The sequence below is a fragment of the Rhagoletis zephyria genome, unplaced genomic scaffold (genome assembly GCF_001687245.7).
Source record: "Rhagoletis zephyria isolate East Lansing unplaced genomic scaffold, Rhagoletis_zephyria_1.1 Rzeph_scaffold_00133, whole genome shotgun sequence".
Taxonomy (NCBI): domain Eukaryota; kingdom Metazoa; phylum Arthropoda; class Insecta; order Diptera; family Tephritidae; genus Rhagoletis; species Rhagoletis zephyria.
The window spans coordinates 257858-281292 of record NW_016157217.1 but is presented as its reverse complement, the minus strand read 5'-3'; the positions used below and the strand labels follow the sequence as shown (position 1 = coordinate 281292).

At 34.6% G+C, this 23435-nt stretch overlaps 1 protein-coding gene across 3 annotated transcripts in view; it reads right to left on the bottom strand.

Moving 5' to 3' along the window:
- The window catches only part of sif (guanine nucleotide exchange factor still life), a 376406-nt gene that overhangs the window by 153526 nt on the left and 199445 nt on the right, over positions 1 to 23435 (bottom strand). For all 3 annotated transcript variants that reach the window (XM_017637645.1, XM_017637652.1, XM_017637660.1), the window contains exon 7: positions 16219 to 16446. In XM_017637645.1, the coding sequence (XP_017493134.1) occupies positions 16219 to 16446 (228 nt within the window). The remainder of the gene's footprint in view (positions 1 to 16218; positions 16447 to 23435) is intronic.

Genomic DNA, 23435 nt, shown 5'->3' with positions numbered 1-23435 from the left:
ACATATGTATTCAGTTTTGGAGGAATTTTGAATGGTATATTATATAGAACATTGTACTTTAATGCCATTTTCAAAAATCAAACGGTAAAAAATTTACGTTGGAAAACAGAAAAACTTAGTTAAATTTTAATAATCCAGAATAACTGCATTATTAATTTTTTTATCTAATCTATGAATGGCGCGCTGTGGTGTAGTGGTAAGCAGTGCGCGCTTTCACACAACAGCACCTGGGTTCAAGCCCTGGTCAAAGCAACATCCCAAAAAATATAGAAAAAGGTGTTTTCTTAACAGCGGTCGTCCCTCGGCAGGCAATGGCAAACCTCCGAGTGTATTTCTGCCATGAAAAACAGCTTCTCATGAAAATACAATCGCCATTCGGAGTCGGCGTAAAACTGTTGGTCCCTCTCCTTTGTGTGACAACATCAAGGCGCACGCCACAAGTCGGAGGAGAAGCTCGACCAAACACTAACATTTGTGTAAGCGCCAATCTATTATTATTATTATTATGAATGGCACACCTAGGTGTACTGTATTTTTACAATACTTATAGACCTAAAATTATTAGAAAAAATTATCGGCAAAACTTTGAATAAACACCAAAATCAAAAGTACTGGAGATATACGCATATATTTATGTGTGTATTTAATATAGTCGCAATGGCCGAGTGAACAAAGCGCTAGCGCGGCACTTGAAAGATTCGAGATTCGAGTACGCGGTCAGCAGAATTTTTTCTTTTCTTAATTAGTTTAATTTTAAATTATTATTTTTTCTTTAATTTTGCTTTAGTTTTTAGATTTTACTGTTCAAAAATATATATATTGTCTTCGCGTTTTTTAGTGGAAAATATATTTTTCTTCATATTTTATCTTTTTCCTCATATTTTAATTTTTGTGACCTTTGTTTTGAGACGTTCTGAGCTAAAAAATTTCAAATTTTATGATGCAAAGTCAGATCGACTGAAATGCCATTCGTGCTGCCAAATCTTAAGTCCTTTTAATGACCCTCGAACGATGATGTAAGTATATAGTTGTGAAATACATACATACATACATACATACATACATATGTGCTATCTTCTACACAGAAGTGTAAAATTTACACTAAAAATTTAAATTAATTACCATTATGTGCGTTCTTAATTGTGAGATTATTTAATTTCGCAGAACATTCATTCGCCTAGCATAAATCGCTTTAAAGCAATAGAAAATTTTTGAGTGGTGATATAAGTATAGAACTGAGTGTAGTTCATATACCCATGAATTGGAAACCGAAGGCAAAGCGCGTGCAAAATTTTTTATGTGGATATATTGGTTGAGTAAAATTAGGGAGATTGGTGGCTCATAAATCATATGCCATATTCTCATTAAATACTAACTAAAATGCAGTTTTTAAACTTAGCTTACGTTCATATATGTATGTACATACAATGTGTGTCTGTAAGTATGCAGGTGAAGAGGCAGATTTTAGTAATTCGGTTGCTATAAGTCATATAATTTCCGAATTTGGCTATGACTAGTTTCGAGGTAAGTGCTGCAGAGATTTGTAATTTTCCCTTATTACTATATACTCACATATGCATTAAATTACATATGCATTTGCCAATAAAATTGACAAATGAATATTCTGAGAGTTTCAGCTTATACTATTTACATTTATATATGTAAGTATGTATGTATTTATATATTCCCACAATATGTAATAAGTAAAGAATACCATATGAAATATTACAAACATTAGCATTATGTCATAGAAGCGAGAAGATATAAACAAAGTGTCATTGAACTGCCCTTGGCTATGAAACATATGCAAATAGGAGTATGTGTGAAAATTTGAATTTAAGCGAATGTAATGGTGACAAATTCTGATGTTTGCATTGTTTATGTACTTATTTTTTCATATTTCTTTGTCTTATCGAATAAATTATATCCCTTCCCTTTGCTCTCACTGGTAGTAGTGTTAACTTTAACAAACAAGTACGTAGTTTAGTTATGCATGTGTGTGTGTTGCAAAGTGCGTTGGCTGTTATTTGCGCTGCTGATTGCCCTTGGCATAACTCATTAAATAAGATTGATTGGTGCTAAGATGCGGCTAGACACTGGGTGGATTCCAAAACGTCAAAATAAAAAGCATCAGTCTCTTTTATTTCTAAACCGCACCAGAAGAAAAGGTCTTACTTGCGCAACCTACTATGTAGTTGAAAACTAGCATCTAACCGTGGTTACGCACATTTGGCATTACAATCTACTGAGGTTTTGAGCTAATAGAGATGGATGCTTTGTATCTTGACGTTTTGGAATGTACCCACACTTCTTGGATACATACATACATACATATATACAAAAAAAAACGCAAAGATGATACAGCTACTGGTACGCTATGCGGCTTATAAAAAGACATATGAACGCCAGGAACTTAATGTTGGGTTTTGTGATTGTAATGACGGTCGTCAACCAGTACCATCAGGTAAAGGTATCGAAGGAGCGCATACTAAATATGAATGGTTTTATTATACGTACATGTGCGTTGGACGTGCTAATTCATATTGATAGCTAAATATTTGTAAGAATTCATATGTTCTTAGTTATCTGCTGACTTTGTGGCAGCTGATTTACATGCTGGCATATATTTTGATTTTTGTTAAAATAATCGGGTTAATAGCCCAATTCTGTATCAGTATAGTACTTTTTTTGGACTGCGAAAATGGATACTGGGGCTTTTTTCCAAAATACTGCCTTCACAAAAAAAACTATTTTGTTTGCTACCTACATTTTTTAGTGCATTTTTAGTGTAGTTTTTTTCATACCTTTATTGTTTTTTTTTTGTTTTTTAATGACTTTGGGAAGTTTTCAAATAGAATTTTCATGATAGAGGCAATGGGAGTTGGCACCAAATACAGCTTAACTGTGAAGTTTCAAGAGTGTGCCGCCAAATTAAAAAGAATGGCGGCATCATGCAGAATGTCTGCCGCAGCTATTTTGTAATTTTTGAAGTTTCACGATTTTTGTAATTTTAAAAATTTTAGATACTTTAAAATGTTAAAATTATTCAGTGAAACAGGTACTTGTTGCCAAAGCGAATGAATCTAGTGTAATAAAACTGGTGTGGCAGCAAATAAAAAAAAAATACATTGAGTCAAATATGACTGATTTGAGAAACTAAAATTCCATTTTTATAATTTTTTTGGTACACTCGAAATTTATTCTAAATTTTTTCATATGTATACATGAAGAAATGAATATATATGTTTATAAGGAATACTGTGCACCAGCAGCTCGTGAGATTTGCCCATGTGTGCATATCGTACCCATTGACTATTATGTGTTGTATATTCAACCAATCAGTTTTACACATCAGATATCGCCTATTCACGAAAATTGCAATATGTTTCCGATAAAAGAAAAAAAACGATTCCTTTATTTTGCTAGAATTGCATATTAAAATTTTGTAGGGTGTAGTTCAGCGCAACGAGTAAGCGAGTTTAGTAAATGAATAAATTTTGAACATAATTTTGTGTGACTTAAAACGAAATCGGTCGGACTCTAGCGACTTTTCGTGCTTGAGTAATATTGCTTTTATGTACTAACAAAATTTTATTGTTGTAGCAATAGAAGCAAGCAAGTAAATATGTGCTTCAAAACATTTAAATAATGAGGCATTTGTGGAGATAGAACCGTCTTTTAATGGTCTAATGGTGTAATAGATCTCCGCATTGATATGCAGTAGGCCGCAGTGCTTTGGGGTAGATTGGAGTGACGGCAGAAAAGCAATGCCGCGGTGGAAGGATGCAAACGCAAACCTACTTTCAAGTTACGCCATTCGCATTGAATGCAAGACAAATATAAACAACTATGCAAGCATGCACGAATGCCATCCTTCCACTTTGTATTTGCAACTGACTTTTCTAACTTTCTCTTCATTCCATACTCCCAGATTTTTATCATCGGCTGTAGCTTGTCTGCTTTGCTTTTTTTTGTTTTGTTTACTTACTTGATGGTAGGCTAAAGGTATTACCTCCGCACGCTTGCCTGCCAATAGAGTGCTCAACTATGTTTGTATGCAACCACTTTCTAAAGACAGTAACTCTCGTGGTTTTTGCTACCATTTCTAACAGTTCGAGTTGCTCTCGACTTTCGACTGGGACTCCCTCTTCTACGGTTCTTCCAACGTCTCTTTTATTATTTTCTTTACATTGAAGAGCTTATCAAGAGGTTAAGTGCGGTAAAATTAAGTGTGGCGCCACCAACGTTTATCCATTGGGCTCGGAGTTTAATCACTTTAAAATGGAGTGCCACGATAAGGGCATCTGGTGGTGCTTTAAGAGTTTGAGTACTGTGCATTTTACTGAGTGAAAGTTCGTCTGCTAGCTAAGGTAGTTGAATAAAGGGGCGTGTGTGTGTGTGTGTGTGTGGCTACAGAAGTCATTGACGCCGAAAGTAGTTGAGGGTATTGCTGATGCTGATTACTAAAGAGGAATACCACAATTTTTCCTACCACAAGGAGGTCTTAACAGCACTGCACGGTATTTAAATAGTGAAAAGTGTTTAGCGTTAAATAAGTTAAACGAGTATTTTTCTTAAATAAATATTTTTAAACGTAGTTTTGGAACAACAAATACAGAAAACTTATTTGGAATAAAAAAAAGGCGAAAAAATTAAGCTGAATTGTTGGTAAAATTAAATTGCTGATGCAAATTGTCCCACGAACGCATTTCAATTTTGCTGTAAGCGATACTCATATCCTTTGCGTTACTATTAAATCACGTACGCAATATTTTACGGACGAGAGTTTCTCTGCAGAAAAAATTATCAGTTGATAAAAAACAATCCACTTTTAGTTGTTTTTGCGGAAGTTCTATTAAATATATAATTTGTAGTTAACTACAAAAAGCTAGCTTGAAACTAGTTGAAAAGTTATGCAGATGTAATCGGGGAATTGTTTTCTTTAAACAATTTTCTATTTAAATATTCTATTAAACATTTTACTTTGAATGCACTTTTTTCTGCACTTCGCAATACCCTTTCGAATTCAGGACAAATAAAAGAAAGATCGCAATTCAGGTCTTACCAGCTTTTGCTACTGCTTTGGTAAATGTGCACCAAAACGAACAAAATATAAAAGACGGCATGCAAAATTTGTTGCCTATTTCGTTTTTTATTTCCTATGGACTTCTATGATTTTTGTATAAATATTTTGGTTATTCCGGCTAGCGACCTGCCTAATGCAATTTCATTCAGACTCTCCAAAAAGTCGGTCAAAACGACCTCTTCGTCAGAGTGCTAATGGGTTAAAATGTTCCACAGAATTTTTCCTCGTGAAATTTTGCTATATGTACGCAAACCATTAATTTCGCTCCGATATGAATTTTGAACCTCTTTTCCACTTACTCTAAAAACACTGTGGCAAAAACTTGAAAACTTAAAATGGCCATACAAAATTTTACCACAGAATGCAAAAAATGTGGAGGTTTTACTATGAGGGCCTAGGTTAGTGACTCCCGAAGTGGTCCAGGTGGACCGATAGGGGTCCTCGGTAGACTCGACGTGGGTTTACGAAAGTTTATCCGGTGTTTCTGCATGAAAACTAAATAAAAACTAAACCAGCTGGTGGTCAACGCGCGGAAATATATGGGTGTTGGCCATATTTTCGCTGCAACCATAACGATCTATATGGCATGCCTCTGGCATTTTCAGTAAGCGTTTTATCTTTCATAGCCTTTAGGGATAAATTAGTGGCGACATAACCATAACCATATAAAACAGCTGTTCCAACCAACCTTATGGTTACCATTGTATTCGATTAGTGCTGCCACACCATAACGCCATAGCCATAACCATTGCCATAACTGTAACCAAATTAACTGCCATCAATTATAGGTAACATAAACATAAACATAAACAGCTGATCTTTCGTAGTCAACAATGTCGGTGTTGCCAGACGCGATACAAGATGCGGAAAATGTGTAAGATCGTAGGATATTTTCGCAGAATTTCTTTCACTATCACTTAATACTAAATTCTTAAAACTCAACAGCAGATCATAAAAAAATATGTACGTCAAATTAAAACTACTAGCTTGTACGTTATTCGTTCGAGTTATTCAAACTCTAATGAAAATTACTAACAATTTGTACTAATTTACTTCGTTTTTAAAAAAGCTTTTCGGCGAATTCAGCGTACATGCATAACTGGTTAGGTATGTATGTATGCAGATATTTCAATGCCGGTTTTCTATTCGCGCGACAAGCTTTTTTAAAAACGAAGTAAATTAGTACAAATTGTTAGTAATTTTCATTAGAGTTTGAATAACTCCTTTCACTAAATGGCTTTTAGTAACTTTAACGAGACCTTAACTTATTTTATTTTATTCATTTTAGTGCAGTTTTGACAAAACTTTCTTGCTAAAAAATCTTTTGTTACACTACTTCATGTTATTCCTTTGATTGTACAGGTTAAATAAAAGCTTGTTTTTAAAAAAATATTTTTTTTACATTATTTTATTTTAAGCTTCAAGTAACAGTGCTCTGAGCTGAAAGCGAACAATATTTTGAACTACAACTGATATCGCGACGCCTATCTCTTAATCAATACCAATTTTTTACAATTTGACGTGGCTCTAGCCTTTACAACATATGCATGAGCCTCTCACTCGCATTGCCTTTGGCACCAAAATGTGACCACAACTGGTGGGCGTGCCAGGCTTGGCTAACACCATTCACCGCTGCAGGTGTTAATACATGCTCGCTCGCTTGTTTATGTGGGTGTTATTACTTTAGTGGTAATAAGTGTGATATATGTACATGTATGTAAATGCGTTTTGGTGTTTGCCAGAGAGATGGTTATTTATGTGCATACGTCTTATCCCCCAAGGTGCGGAGAACAAGCGTAATAATCAATAGATATGTACGAGTATTTGGGGCGTTCCATACCAAAATGGACGGCGTTCACTCTTCATGTGTTTGATTTGTTTCAAATTTTTAGGGTTGATGGATAAATATAAATAATAAATAAATATGAAATTTGAGCTTGATCAATACATTTTTTAAAAATTTTACAGTATAAAAACAAACACATATCCATTTAATAGTTTCCCAAATATCTCGAGAACGGGGTGAGGAAAAAATTTGAAAAAAATCACACATACACACATCAAAATTCTCTATGAAAAGAAATATTTTTAACATTTTTTTTCTTGAAAAAGTGTTTGATGAAAAAAATTGGTTTTTGAGAATATGCCATCTCAAAAAAAAAATTAAAAAAAAATCACAATGGTAGCTCTGAGTATTGCGCAATATTTAAGTATATTATTGCGGGGTGCACTCTACAATAATTTGAGTTATCATTTTTTTTATACCGAAGTTGAGTAAAATGAGCAATTACAAATTTAAATTTTTTTAAATTTTTTTGGAACTTTTTTGGGTATGCAGTTTTATAGCCCTTAATAAGGTTCAAGTTTTAGGTTGCTGAAAAATTGCAATTATTTTTAATATTTTTTATGTTGGCGGCTTTTTGCACTCTTTTCTTATGGAAGAAAATGATTACATTGATTTTTTTTTGTTTTTGCGTTGTAAAGTTTTTAAAAATGTATTAATCAAGCTCAAATTTCATATTTATTTATTATTTATGTTTATCCATCAACCCTAAAAATTTGAAATAAATCAAACACATGAAGTCTGAACCCCGTCCATTTTGGTATGGAGCGCCCCATATACATATATGTATACGTAAAGTATGTACGCATTTTCGGTGGATAGCTTGCATGTAGTATTTTCGTACATTCATTATTATCTACTTAATATATTCCTAATTGTGCGGTTAAAACAATCGTTGATGTTGCTTGCTTGCCACAAAATGGCAACAGTTGGTGTTGTTGTAAAAGGAATTTGTTGGCGCGCCAATAATAGGTGGAGATGTTAGTTTAGTCGTTGCACCATAACGTCTGTTTAAAAAATTTAAATTTGCATTGAAATTTATAGGTTGCTTGATATTAACTAACGATATTTCTTCGATTACTCTTGTGGCTTCTTGTTTAATTTAAGTTTTAATTCAAGCTCAAACGTATTTGGTTTACTGGGATTATAAAATCTACTATTGTGGAGGTTTTTTAAGAAATTGTTTAATGATGTTAAAGGGTGGTAAGCTTTTCTCTAACAAGCCTTGAAAGTTCCTTTTCCTGAGAGATACTACCAGCCAGTTTTTTCCTTAAATTTTTTTCTGCCGCTAAAGCATAAGTTGCTGCTAACAAGTTTAAGCGCAATTTGCAAGTTATGAATTAACCTACCTTGTTTACTTAGTTAATTTTTGTTGGTCTGGCAAATAATGTTTCACAGTAGTTTCAGAGAGTATAGCATTCATAATAAGGAATTTTACTAAACATTTTTACTGCTCTTTTATTGGCTCATTTCTAATAGCTTTTTTCAAAAATTTCTATAAAAGTTGCCAAATATGTGGTATATATCTAAAATAACATTTATTTTCGAATAAATTGATACCTCTTCCAATTGCATACAAATTGTCGAATGAATTTATATGTGCGTATGGACCGGACGTGCAGATTTTTTAACAGTGTGTCCAGAGGGGGTCAGGGTTCGAATTCCACTGCAGGCAATATGCAAATTAAATATATTTTTTTTTGTTGTTTGGTTTTTAACTTGATAATTCACTTCAAGGATGCTTTTTCAGAACGAATTTCCTGATGCATGGCAGCGTCAGCGGCTAGTTTTGTTGCCGAAAACTTGGAAGCCACCAGAAGATCCCTCAGCATACCATCCTTATACTTTATAAATCGTACGTTTCAATTAAAGAAAAGTCTTTGCTACAATCAGACTTAAACAGCATGGCTTACTGGTGTAAAGTAAATCTTATGCCTCTAAATCTTAAGAAATGTAAAGTAATGTGCTTCTCGCGAAGAGCTGTTCTGCCAGTTTCTTATATAATAGGTAACCATAACCTGGAACAGGTATACAATTTTGTGGACCTTGGTATCACAATGAATCCTAAGCTTAATTTTAATCTTCACATTAATGTGACAGTCAACAAGGCTTAAGGTGTACTTGCATTTGTTAAACGATGGTCAAAAGAATTTGGTGACCCTTATATCACTAAAACCCTGTTTACAACATTAGTTAGGCCGATTCTGGAATACGGCTCGGTGGTTTGGAATCCAAGGTATCAAATTTACTCAGACAAGATAGAATCAATTCAAAAACAATTCCTACTTTTTGCTTTAAGAAATTTCCGATGGGATTCTCAATATAGTCTTCCACCTTATACGAGTCGCTTAAAACTTATTAACCTTCCTACACTTGCCAGTCGCAGGGAAATGCTTGGTATAATTTTTATGGTTAAATTACTGACAGGCTCAATTTCAAGTCCGTCTCTTCTGGCTGATGTAAGCTTTAATGTTCCCTCACGCGTATCAAGACACTTTTGTCCCATATTTCTGAAAGCTTGTAAAACCAATTTTGAATTGCACGACCCACTCCGTTGCTTATGCCAGGATTTTAACTCTCATTTCAGCACGTTTGATATATCAGATCCACTTTTCAGCATTAAGAAATCGATACTGTGCTCTCTTAATAGATGAATCATTAAAATAAAGACATTAAATCGGCTGATGAATTTAGTTCTATAGCTGAACAGTTTTAGATCTCGACACTTAACAAACTCCTGCCTATCGTGACTCGGCACAAAAATTTAAAATATTGGTTCCGTACGTCATGCGGACTGCGCCCCTCGTGCGGATGGGCGGGAATGGAGGGTAAAAACCGTTGGGATATTATTATTATTATTATTATATGCATGTTGGATACGACAGGAAAGTGGTTCGAATGCATAATCAGCGATAGATTGTTGGAAGCAATCGAGGAAAGGACAGGCCCCTCAGAGACACATTTCGGCTTCAGAAAGGGGCGATGTACAGTAGATGCAGCCCGTTTAGTAAAGCAGTTGGCAAGTTGGAAACTCATAAATGCCACTCTACGCAGATTCGAGGTGCCCGCATACCTACACAAAATCGTAGACAACTATTTAGCAAATAGAGTGCTACTATACACTACGGATAACGGTGTCAAAGAACATAAAGTTTCGTCTGCAGTGCCACAGGGTTCGGTTCTGGGTCCAATAATTTGGAATACCATGTACGATGGTCTACTCCGACTATCCTTGCCAGAACGAGTGAAAATTGTTGGATTTGCTAACGACATGGCGCTAGTGGTGATAGCAAAGCATCTAGAAGAAATAATTATTGAAGCAAATAGTTCAATCGTTCAGATCCAAGCATGGTTGGCCGAAACAGGACTCGAACTTGTGCATCAGAAAACCAAAACAGTTCTAATAAGCATAAAAAAGGTCAAAGAAGTGGCGACTATAAACATTGATCAACAAGAAATAACTTCAAAGGCGGCCTTAAAATACCTAGCTATAATGTTTGATACGAAGCTTATCTTCAAGACGCAAATTGAGTATGCTGTCAAGAAAGCCGAAAAGGTAGCAACGGGACTAACAAGGGTTATGTTGAACGTTGGAGGCCCTAAACAACAGCGTAGACAACTATACGCAAGCTTCGTGCGCAGTGTGCTCCTTTACGGTGCACAAATCTGGTATGAAGCGTTCAGCAAGACGTCATATGTACGTGAGGCAAAATCTTTGCATAGATTTTGCGCTATCGAAGTATGCAATGCATTCCGAGAAAGCAACACTAGTAGTGCCAGGACTCTGCCCAATTAACATTTTAGTGAAAATGACAGGCCACAGGGCTATAAACTAAACGAAACGCGAAGAGGCAACGCAGAGGTGTTTGCGGCAATGGAAGACGAGGTGGGACTGCGCATCCTGTGGTCGTTGGAAGCACCGCCTTATACGATATCAAGGTGGGTAAGTAGAGAACATGGGGAAGTGGACTTCCATTTGACCCAAATATTGACCGGGCACGGTTGTTTTAATCATGTTTGTACCGATTTAAGCAGGAATACGATCCCTTCTGCATCTTCTGTGCAAAGGATATTATTGAAGACGCTGAACACTGTTTTTTTGTCTGTCCGAGGTTTGCAATCGAAAAAGATGACTCGAGCAGGAAGATGGGGAGGCCACCTACGGTTCATAATCCTGTGGATACTATGCTTAAATTTGTTAAGGTGGGAGGGAAACAGAGAAGGGGTGGGTTTTTAGTGCGTTGAGCCGAAAGGCAAGTCCCACACTTTTAGACTTTCAATGCTTTGTGCCACCTCCACTAAAAAAAATCCCAATCACAAAAAAAAATTGTGCAAATTTTTCAATATGAGTTCGCTGTATTGCACCAATTGTGTGACCGCAATAAAATTGTGGTCCCAGTTTTTTTTAAAAATGTACAAGTCTGTACTAATGTACCAATTGTGTGACACTGCCTTTATTCAAAAAGGCTTTCCAGGCTAAGGTTTCAGCTAAAGCAGGTACCGCTTTGACACGTACTTATTTAAATTATTATAGTTATAGTCGGGTTGCAGAAAATACACGTTTAATTAAAAAAAAAGTTTATACTAAAAATCAATTGCAAGCAGCTACTTGATTACTGTATAAAATATAAAATGAGAAAATTTAAAGATGTACTTGCAGTTAGTAAAATTTGATTTTCGGTCTAATGTGGGTGGACCTATTATACGGTACAATCCAATATATTCCACACTGTACCGAAGCAGCCTGAAGCTGTATGTGCCCTATTTTTGGCTGGCATAAATAAAAACAAACAAATACTTGAATTCAGTGCCGGCTAAGCTGCGCTAGAGATATCGATTTGTTTTGCAGAATAAATTATAAGTGGATAAACTCGGCGCCACAAAACAATGCGCCAGTTATTTATGGTTCATAGAAAGGGCTTATGGTTGTTTTTCTTGTAATTCGTCTAGCAACAAGCTACCTTCAAGTTCTTGGTATAGTAAAAATATTGATTGAGACATATTAAATTTTAAATTTGCGAGAAAATAAAAGCTTTAACCGCACGCCATTCAGTTTTCAGTAATACTTATCCATACATACATATTTATGTATATGTATGTGTGTATCTCACGCTAAAAAACTTCACCTGTGCAATTAAAAAGTTTCTCACCAGGAATTCCTTTCATCCTTAGAGAAACTTTGCCGCAGCTCCCATAACACTCTAAAACTTTCAGCTGTGGTTTGTGACATTGGCCGGATGCATGCGCTGATGCATTTTTATATATCACCGATATGTGTATATTTAGTATATGAACACATGTATGCATGTGGGTGGGTGTACCACTCATTCGAATTGATGTAATTACGCGTATCACACATGACCTCTTCTATACAAACTTCAAAACTATGCTAAGCAGACATTCGCTGAAATATGCAAATTGTAGTTCACGTGTGTTCGTTCGCTCACTAAATCAGTGTATTTAAAAAATGAGGTGTGTGTTTCTTGTAGTTTTTTCCAATTTTTATTTTTTTTTTGTAACGTTTTCCTTTAGGTATTTATTTTTTATTTTTAGCTGCTATTCTCCTTGCCATATTTCTTTCAACTCGCCTTTCATATGCCACTCGAATGTCAATGACTTTCGACAGCGCTTGCGACGACATTGTGGCATATGAAGGCTTTAATGAAATTGTTAATTGCAAACTTTTGCTTGGAGGGCAGCTGGCAGCTGGTAGATATCAACCATGAACCACTCGTTAGTAAGCAAGTTGAAAGGGTGAATGAACACTTCAAATGTTGGAAGGAGTTTCCAGCGCTTTCAAGTAACTTGAATGTTCATGTGTATGCCATGTATGTATATACTTTAAAAACTGTTTGCTGATGCTCATTCATATGTGTCATTTCACATTGGCTACTGTCAACTAGTGGTGACAACTATTGCGGCGACTAGGAGGACAGCGACGTAGGCGGGGAAGATGTTATTGTACTCCATGGTCTAGCTGCCAGGGCTGCTGCTCAATTATTTCAACACATTGAACCTGATTTGAGGGGGAGCATAGTTTCATAGAGCGAGAGTGGACGTATTGGTGACAACATTAGTAGCAACAACAATGGTTGTTCACTTAAATTGTAGCACTTGCATGCACATACCTATATATGTATGTATGTACATTAGGGTGGTACAAAAAAAAAAAGAGTAAAGTCGGAATTTTAAAGCTCGTCACCCCCAAAAAAATATACAGCAGTGTTTTAGTTTGAAGTCAGAAACTATTTAGAGGTCGCTCAACGCGTTTTCAATGTATTTTGTTTTTCGTAGAAATGGTATAGAATTCTTGAAAATCAATATTTTTCAGTTGGAAAACTCTGTTCGGCAGACTTCCATCAATAATACCCATTCGTTTAATTTACCGTTTTGTAGTATAACTATTTTTCAAAAGTCCCCAAGTGTCAAAAAAAATAATGCATGGGAGGGAGGGGGAACCCATAAATAAAACAAAAATCGTTACATGCATTTTTAGACCACCCTAATTTATATGTGGTCATGCTCAATCGTTCGCCCATCAAAATAGACAAGTTTTCATTCAAGTAAAGGAAAAGTTGACCGCAAAAGTTGCATTAAATACACACATTTTTATACAAATATATGTATGTGTGTGTATGCATGTGCATGGCATCGTTGCTGTAGCTCTCATTCTATGCGTTTTTTCCGCACATTGTTCCTTTAGTTGTATTGCATTTGGTTTTTAGTTATTTGCTTCATTGTTTGCCATTAAAAGTAGTTACTTGATAATGTTGACGATACGAGTAACGTCGGCAGGTCGTTGAGTTTCCGTAGTTATTTCTGGTCAATGGTTTATGTTTTTTTTTGCGAAATAAAGTTTTTGGTTTCCTCGTGGTCGCTGATATCGGTGCAACTAAATTTTGCGAATAAATATGTATATCAACAAAGTAATATTTGCATTCTGATTACTAAATATGAAGCTTGTGTTGCCGCAAAGAGCTGGGTTATTTTGTGGCAGTTCCAAAAAGTATGCAAGAAAGGGTGAATGTTCTTGTCTTAAGAAAGGTGCTTACTATAAATAGAAAAATTTATAGGAGTTTATATTGATCTGACTGACAATCTACATATGGAGCATATCGAGCCCTAGCCACCAAAAAAAAAAATGTAAGCTACGATTTTTAAAAGTAGTTATTTTTGATGCAGAAATGCTCCTTTAGCATCTGGATGCACTACTGCATCGAAAAGTAAATTCTGAAAAAATGTCATTTAAATTTTTTTGGCAGCTAGGGTTCGATATGTTAACCTATGCCCAGGGCCTTCGCGAGAGAATCCGGGCCCGGGGGGTAAATATATGTCGGCCTGGCCACAAATTTGTTTTTTTTTTTCGTTTTAAGCGAATTCCCAACGTCTTCACTCCATAATTGTTCAGTGCTTTTTTCGTAGTATGGCAGTAGTACATTTAAATTAAAAAATGCAACTTTTTATGTGAATATCTATCTATATGTGACACGTAAAGTTACCCTGGGTGTCGCTGATTACGAATCCGATGTTTGTTTTTAAAAATTCAAAATGGTGGATCCAATATGGCGGAAAAAAATTAAAATTTGTTCGGATTCATGTTGTTTAGGCGCGTCTGCTAACACCAGGCGCCTAAATACATGCTATGTACTGCTGCATGTGCAAAAATTTCCTTTATGCAATTTAGGAAATTTTTGCACATGCACTTCTCCACTGCCATGTAATTGAACTTTCTTAAGTTCTAATTAGATGGCACTTCAAAGTATGCTCGGCCTAGTCTGATGCATCCTCCGGACACTGCTTCCGGAGCATATTGCGGACTCTGCATGACTTAAAACCATGCAGAGGTGGCAAACGAACTTTGCCATTGGCCACAGTTCCTACCCACCATTTTTGAACCAATAAATATTTTTTTTTATAAATACATACATGCAAATACTGGTCTCCCCTCTCACTGAGTTATTCACATGTGAAACTCAAAAATGTCGTTGACACCGAAAACGAGGTCAGTGATTACGAATCCGATGTTCGAAAACCCCCGAGTAACGAGTTTCAAGAGAATTTAATTGATTTCAGAATAGTTTGTCAGATTTGATTTTTTTGTACTCTTTTTTGAATGAACTTTTTGTGAATAACCTAATTTTGAAGTGAAATTGTGAAAGAACTAAGGCAGCTAGAAAGCTGCGGTTTATTGCATTGGAAAGAGTCTCCCGTTTACTATAAGAGTCGATGAAAAAGTGAAAACCGATTTTTTCTGACCGTAGGTCCCTTTTAACTTTACGTGTCACATATATATAAAAATGTTTTGTTCGTATGTCACGGTCGCCAAAACTCGAGAACGGCTGAACGAATTTAAATAATTCTTTTTTGGCATTGGAGGGTTGCCACCTATTTGAAAATTTTAACTTAGTTCAAATTGTTAAAATAAATTAAATATTGCCATGTGGGTGTCAAACTAAAGAGTTTTAAGAAGGCTTACAGCCGAAAATATGTTTGAAGAGGGTTGCAACCTGTTTGAAAATTTAACTAAAGTAAAGCGATAAAATAAATGAAATATTACAATATGGGTATCAAATTAAAGAGGTTTAAGAAATATAGCTGTTGGAAATATTTTTGAGAAGGGTTGCCACCAATTTTAAAATTTTGACTCAGTTAAGCTGATTAAGTAAAAACTAAAGAGTTTTAAGAAGGCTTACAGTAGAAAATATTTTAAAAGAGGGGTGCCACTTGTTAAAAAATTTAGCGAAATTTAATTGGTATAGGAATCAAATTGAAGAGGCTGAAAGAAAACATTTGGAAATACTTTTGTGGAAGGTTCCATCCTATTTGAAAATTTAAACTGAGTTAAATTGATTAAACAAACGAAATATTGCAATGTGGGTTATAACCTAAAGTGTTTTTAAAAGACCCAGTTGTTTGAAAATTTAGCTCAATTAAATTGGTAAAATAAATGAAATATTGCCGTGTGAGTGTCAAACTAATGAGTTTTAAGAAGGTTTACAGTCGAAAATATGTTTGAGGAAGGTTGCCACATGTCTGAAAGCTTAACTAAATTGCATTGATAAAATAAGTGTATTAAAATATGTTTTATCTACCTTAAAGCACAATTTCTGCCGCAAATGAGGTACAATTTGAAAAACTTAATTTTCCATCTCTGCTCCACTTGGCATTGGCTAGTTTTTTTTTATTATTATTTAAAAATATGTTCAAGTGGATTCATGGCGTTTTGATAACATATATGGTACACCCTAAATATGTATTTATGTTGTTTTAATTGGGTTCTTTTACTTACGTAATTTTCAATCAAATCATTTCGGTGTGGCACAAAGTAGTTGTGATCCTCCATGTCACGTCGCTTCTTCACACGTACGAAATGTTCCATTGGATTGAGATTGCGACGTGCACAGGCGCTAGCCAGAAATTCCTCCACCGACATGGCATCACGTAGATAAACTGTAGCATAGGCGTTATCAGGCATGGCAACTTTGAATGTTTTTTCCGGTTCGTCACGTGAATTCATCTAAAAATTACAAAAAATATGACGCACAGATTAAAATAATGTCGAAAACATCAATATTTTTTTGGTGACAAAAATAGGAGAAAGTACATCCATATGTATATAAATGTGTATTTCATTTGGTATTATATATTCCCCTTCTATTGAAATAAATACATACATTAGGGCGAAGTAATTTATTCGGAGCAAAATTGTCGAAGAAAGTGTATGGAAAATTTAAATTCCACGATTAATTCTAAGCAAAAATAGCGAACAAACTATGTATATACAAAAAATGACGTTTAATCCTTTCACTTTTCAAAAAGAAAAGCAGTATAGTATATTGCGGGGACCGTAAATAACAGTTACTTTTTTTAAGTCGAAAATAAAAGTCTTTTCCTAATAACAAACAAACCGCTTATGCATATTAAACAAGTTTGGTATCAACTAAAAGAGGGCTAAAATAGATTTAAACGAGGAAAAATATTTCAATAAAAAATGTTTTTAATTACCATAGAACAAACATTGCGCCAGGTATAAACATTTCTTTTGTATTAAATTTTAAAAATAAATATAAATAGGAGTTGTAACCTTCGGTCGTTATTTATGTTTAAAAGCTATTTAAGTCCTCTTTCATTTAGTACCAAATAATAGAAGTTGTAACCTTCGTTCGTTATTTATGTTTAAAAGCCACCTCTTTCATTTAGTACCAAATTTGTTTTAATTTGGATAAGCGGTTTGCTTACTATCCGGAAATACTTTTATTTCTGACTTAAAAATAATCTGACCAAGTTTAACTGTTGAAAAAAATAACTGTATTTACGGTCCCTGGTATATTATAACATTTTTGGTGGAAATATATTTTTAATTGTAGGCACCAAAAAACGGCATACATAATTTGTTATATTCTCTTGTTTGTGAAATATTTTCTTCAATATGAAGAAAACACAAAATCTTGTAAATTCATTCAGGTAATACACTGATTTTTCTTTTAAAAATTGCGAAGGTCAAACGTAATTTTTAGTATATAGTTTGTTCACCATTTTTGCTTAGAATCGAACGTAAAATTCGAGTATGCCATACAATTTTTTCTGTAAAACATTTAATGTTACAAAATCCACACGTATTAAAATTAAATATCATCTTAAACACTTGTATGAGTATAAGCTTATAAATTTGCACATATAAATAGTATGTATAGCATAAAATATCGCATTAGGAATTCACCCAGGGGAAGTGGATAAACTCAACAAATAAACATTGTGGGCCACCAGGTTTTTTGATCGACAATCTCCTGCAAGGGGGGACTTAAAGTGTTACCGCGTCTCCGCAAAGGTATATGTATAGTTTTTAAATACAGAGCTGCGGAGGATCTGCAAATAGTAAAACAAATAGAGACTTAAAACACTAAAAAAAAAAATTAGTTTTTTAATTACCCAACCTGAAAAAATATCGTCAATGACTTCCCTGAACATGACACTCAGTTATTTTTGACCTATTGGACTTACGTCATTCTGCACATTCGTCAAAAGATAGAGTCCACTAAGATATTGGAGTGCCAACATGCCATTCCAAAGGCAGATCTTTGGTGAGATTTATTCCAATTTTGCTAGGGGCTAGGGGCGGGGATGGAGGAGCATCTGTTACTAGACACGCGCTATATGAGGCATGCTGCAGGGCATGACGATAAATGAAGATAAGTTGCCAACAGCATCATTTTGAATTTCGCTGCTATTATTTTAACCGAAACTGTACCTCTTACATTGTTTTTATGGTTTTGTTAATTATATGTTTACGTACATACATATCTCTGTATAAATTAAAAGGTGTTGCCATGAAATAAACCAAATATATCATAAGCTTATAACTAGTCTGAGCATTACTTCGTTGAAATAGATCACCTTTGTCAATATATGGTGCTTTTAAAGCAAAACCTTTATTTGTCACGGGGACAATTAAATTTTTGTGAATCCCGTATTTTTGGGACAAATGATGCGTTTGTCCTGTATGGCTGGAAAAACATCTGGTAACACTACTCCTAAAGTAAGGTATCTACAATAAATAGTCTGGTAAGGCGATTGCAGTGCTCAGCATGTGAAAGCATAACTTCCACGGACGAACTGGACGACTATAGTAGGAAAACATCCTAAAGTTCTCAAAGAGCTGATTCAGAACTCCTGTTAAAAAAGCTTAATTATATTAATACGCGGATACGACTTAACGCATTTGCATGAACTTTTGCACACAGATAGCTTATGACCTAGGTTAGTAAGTAGGCTACTTTTTTAAGAGTTGCCACCTGTTAGAAATGGCTAATTTAATTAATACGCGGACATGAGTGAACTGATTTGCATGGAAGTTTTCACACAGATAGCTTATGAGTTAGGTTGAAAAATAGGCTACTTTTTTTTAAGAGTTACCACCTGCTATAAAAGTTTAATTAAATTAATACGCGGAAAAGTCTGAACGGATGTGCATGAAATTTTGCAAGCAGATAGCTAGTGACCTACAGAGGAAATAGGCTAATTTTTTGGAAGAGTTGCCACCTGTTAAAAAAGTTTTAATTACATTAATACGCGGAAACGACTGAACAGATTTGCATGACATTTCGCACAGANGTTTGTGGAAGACAGAATAAATTTCATTAAATGGAAAAGGGAGAGCCGGGTTCGACCTTATAATCTAAAGCTCTCTTGAGGCATTTGCTACAGTAATGAGAAGTGGTATTTTATCAAGGCCAGGTTACTAAATTTGAGTTGGAAATATTAGAACCCGCCGAGGCACCTCCAAGAAGGTTACACGTTCACGCGTCGTATACCTGGAACCATTTTAAGGTAAACTTAGAGGGATTGATAACTTAGNGTGAAACCCGCGGGTATAAGCTAGTTTTTCATATTTGTATAAAAGCGCGGGGTGAAACCCGCGGGTATAAGCTAGTTTTTCATATTTGTATAAAAGCGCGGGGTGAAACCCGCGGGTATAAGCTAGTTTTTCATATTTGTATAAAAGCGCGGGGTGAAACCCGCGGGTATAAGCTAGTTTTTCATATTTGTATAAAAGCGCGGGGTGAAACCCGCGGGTATAAGCTAGTTTTTCATATTTGTATAAAAGCGCGGGGTGAAACCCGCGGGTATAAGCTAGTATAAAATAACTTTAGAATAAATTTCGAATGTATCAATAAAAAAAATTGTAACAAGTAATTTTTAGCGAAAAAAAAACCGACTTAAAATATATATATATATATATTTCCTGATCCAATGATCGGATCTAAACCAGATAAGTATGGGACCACCTCTGAGACACTACCTTTCTGATGCAGAACTATCGAAATCGGTTGAGGTGGTCCAAAGTTATGCGGTAACATACATAAAAAAAAAATATTCCAACGAACTGATAGTCTCCTCCTTTTTTGGAAGTCAATTAAAAATGGAATTTCAGTTTCTTAAATCATAGTCATCTTTTACACAATGAAAATTTTTCATTTGGTGGCACGTTAGTTGTATTGCATTAGACTCGTTCATCTTGCCATGAAGAATATTTTCACCGTTTAACTTCAACATTTTGAAATGTCTGCAATTATTCTATTAAAAAAAATATCATAAAATTTAAAAAATTACAAAATGCGCTGCACTTTTTTTTTAATTTGGTGGCACACTCTTGAAACTTCACAGATATGTGGTGTTTGATGTCAACGTCCATTGCCTCTAATGTGAATATTCTATTTGAAAACTTCAAAAAGTTATAAAAAAACAATTATGATTTTTTTGAGTGACAATGGAAAAATGAGTAACTGCGGCTCGTTTTCGCCTAAATAATCGAATTAAGGCTAAAATTGTTCAAATACTTGACTTATATTTTATTACGTTACCGTTTTTTCTGGCGAGAAAATGCAAAAAGACCTAACAACATTTTTAACTGAAGTGGAAAAAGTCTTGACAAATTTTTGTTTGTTTTTTTCCATAAATTCGATAAAATCCATCATCAATCAAAAACTGAATTTTGAATTTTTTTCTTAGCTACGACTTTTTGCATTTCAGTTGACGATTTACATATTTGTACAATTGAAAACGGCTTCGTATAATGAGGTGTTTAAACGAAGCTGTTAAGCTGCTGTATACATACATATATATTTATATGTAGAAGAGCTCATATTTCAAAGCTAATAAAGTTGATAATATTTTTATTAACAGTAATTCGTTGTTGTTTATTTTTACTAAATTAAAACATCTTTTTCTGGAGAGCGAACAAGTTTTTTCTAAATTTTGAAGTGAAAAGTAGCATCATGTGCTGCCTATTAAGCGATTATTACTTATATTAATTAATGTTAATGTTAATTACTGTCATTACGAATATTCCTGTCGCACATAATGACGCTTGTACGCTAAAGCAATAATAAATTACACCTGCGACATAATTTTTTAAACTTTTATTTCATTAAGTTCCAAGAAGTGTTTCAATCCATCATTTTTCCCTATTTCATTCAAAAAAAAAATAAATAAAACATGCAAATCTTTTGGTGTTAGCGTTTCTCTGTTCTTTTTGTTATTTTTCGTAAAGTCAAAACATTGGCAACATTTACATATATACATATGTATACGTACATATGCATGCATGTATGCACATACGGTTGTTGCTCTTAATCAAATATTTCATCAAAGTCAATTTCAATGATATGTATGCAAATGCATATAAAATATTCATTTGAATAATTATACTTTATTTGTAGAGAAATTTATTTGGGCACGAAGCAATCTGGCATGTTTTTTCGTGAGTTATATTTTTTTCGCAAATGTATAGGGATTAAAAAAGGCTAGTCATTAAAGTTAATTACAGCGACACCTTTGTTAGTTGCAAAACTCGCTGCATACAGCTTAAAATTAAATTTAACTAGCAATTCAAACATTTTTTTCATAAAACGTATTAGCAGAAATGCATTATTATTATTTTATTGTATTTGCTTGATACTATGAAAACGGCAAAGCAGCCAGTTTCTAAAAAGCGAATAATTTGCTAACAAAAAGTTTTTAGTGATATAAAATCATCAGAATCGCAATGAAATAATCGAGCGACCAAAACACATCATGACATAAGTAACTGTAGTTTCGGTTATGCCACAGGTTCACTGTGCACTCTTTATTTATGTTAAGGGAAAAACATTAGGGATATTCACGATCCGGTGCATGCTGTCTAGCATGGTGCATAGATAGCATAAATAGCATGATTGTTGTTATTTCATGTGTTCAAACAACAACAAAATTAGCCAGTCATGCTAACGGGTGATTTTTTTGAGGTTAGGATTTTCATGCATTAGTATTTGACAGATCACGTGGGATTTCAGACATGGTGTCAAAGAGAAAGATGCTCAGTATGCTTTGACATTTCATCATGAATAGACTTACTAACGAGCAACGCTTGCAAATCATTGAATTTTATTACCAAAATCAGTGTTCGGTTCGAAATGTGTTTCGCAAACCCAATTGCTGCGAACGGCGACGAATCGACATTTCACGGTCTTCAGCAACACTCTCAGAAACAGACGCAATATTCTCTTCTGTACGCACTGTACGCATTCGTGTGGTTGGTTTAATGTCCAATAAAGTAAACTGAGTGCGAAACTTGGTCACAATCGCATTAATTGTTTGCTCACTTGGTCGATTATGTAGACCATAAATCGGACGTAAAGCGAACCGAACACTGATTTTGGTAATAAAATTCAATGATTTGCAAGCGTTGCTCGTTAGTAAGTCTATTCATGATGAAATGTCAAAGCATACTGAGCATCTTTCTCTTTGACACCATGTCTGAAATCCCACGTGATCTGTCAAATACTAATGCATGAAAATCCTAACCTCAAAAAAATCACCCGTTATTTATACTATATATGCACCATGCTTGACAGCATGCACCGGATCGTGAATATCCCTAATGTTTTTCCCTTAACATAAATAAAGAGTGCACAGTGAACCTGTGGCATAACCGAAACTACAGTTACTTATGTCATGATGTGTTTTGGTCGCTCGATTATTTCATTGCGATTCTGATGATTTTATATCACTAAAAACTTTTTGTTAGCAAATTATTCGCTTTTTAGAAACTGGCTGCTTTGCCGTTTTCATAGTATCAAGCAAATACAAATAATAATGCATTTCTGCTAATACGTTTTATGAAAAAATGTTTGAAAATAAAATATTTCCTCCTCTAATTACGAAAAACTCACTTAAAAGTTTTAAAGGAAATGCAACTCTTCTCCTTGCAGCAACTCGATTTTTGTATATGTTTACCACCGTGTTTTGGGCAAATCTTGCCCCGCTATTTTCTTTTTAAATTCAGCAGCTTTGACTTAGGTTCTCAGATTTATTCTTTTACTAGTAAAGAAAAGCAAAAATAATAAGGTGACCCTTTTTTACCTCAATTACCCATTTTTTGCGACTTTCTGAAAATTCTCAACGGCAACACTGCATACAGCCCATTGTTCCATCGTCTGCGTTACACACCGTCGCCAACGCCTAGAGGCCTGTTAATTTGCTGCATTATCCAACTTTATTACCGATAATGTCGATGTCAACGGCATACGCCAGAATTTACACGCCCTTGTAAAAAATTGTTCGTGAGTGGTTCAGCTCTGCAGCTGTTATTATCTTAATATTTGCATCATGCGATTATAAAATGTGAAGTATCTCATCTAATTTAGAAAAAAAAAATTCTGGAAAATTTGGGAATTGTTGGTAGATGTGTATTAAACTAAGGTAGATTCTTGATATTTTAAAGTCGGAAAAACTCAACGCTCTAGCAGGCACATTCTTTCTACTCGCAATATACGTGGTAGGCTATGGCGACCCAAAATGAAATTATTTATGATTAAAAGATAACAGTTTTATAGTGTTAGAGAATGGTGACAACAATTTTAAGTTTTCATTCAGAACTTTTTAAACAGCTTTCATGGGATACTTTTATCTTTTCGTTACGGTTTTTATTATTTTTTCATTTGTATCAGTTGTTTTATATATATATAT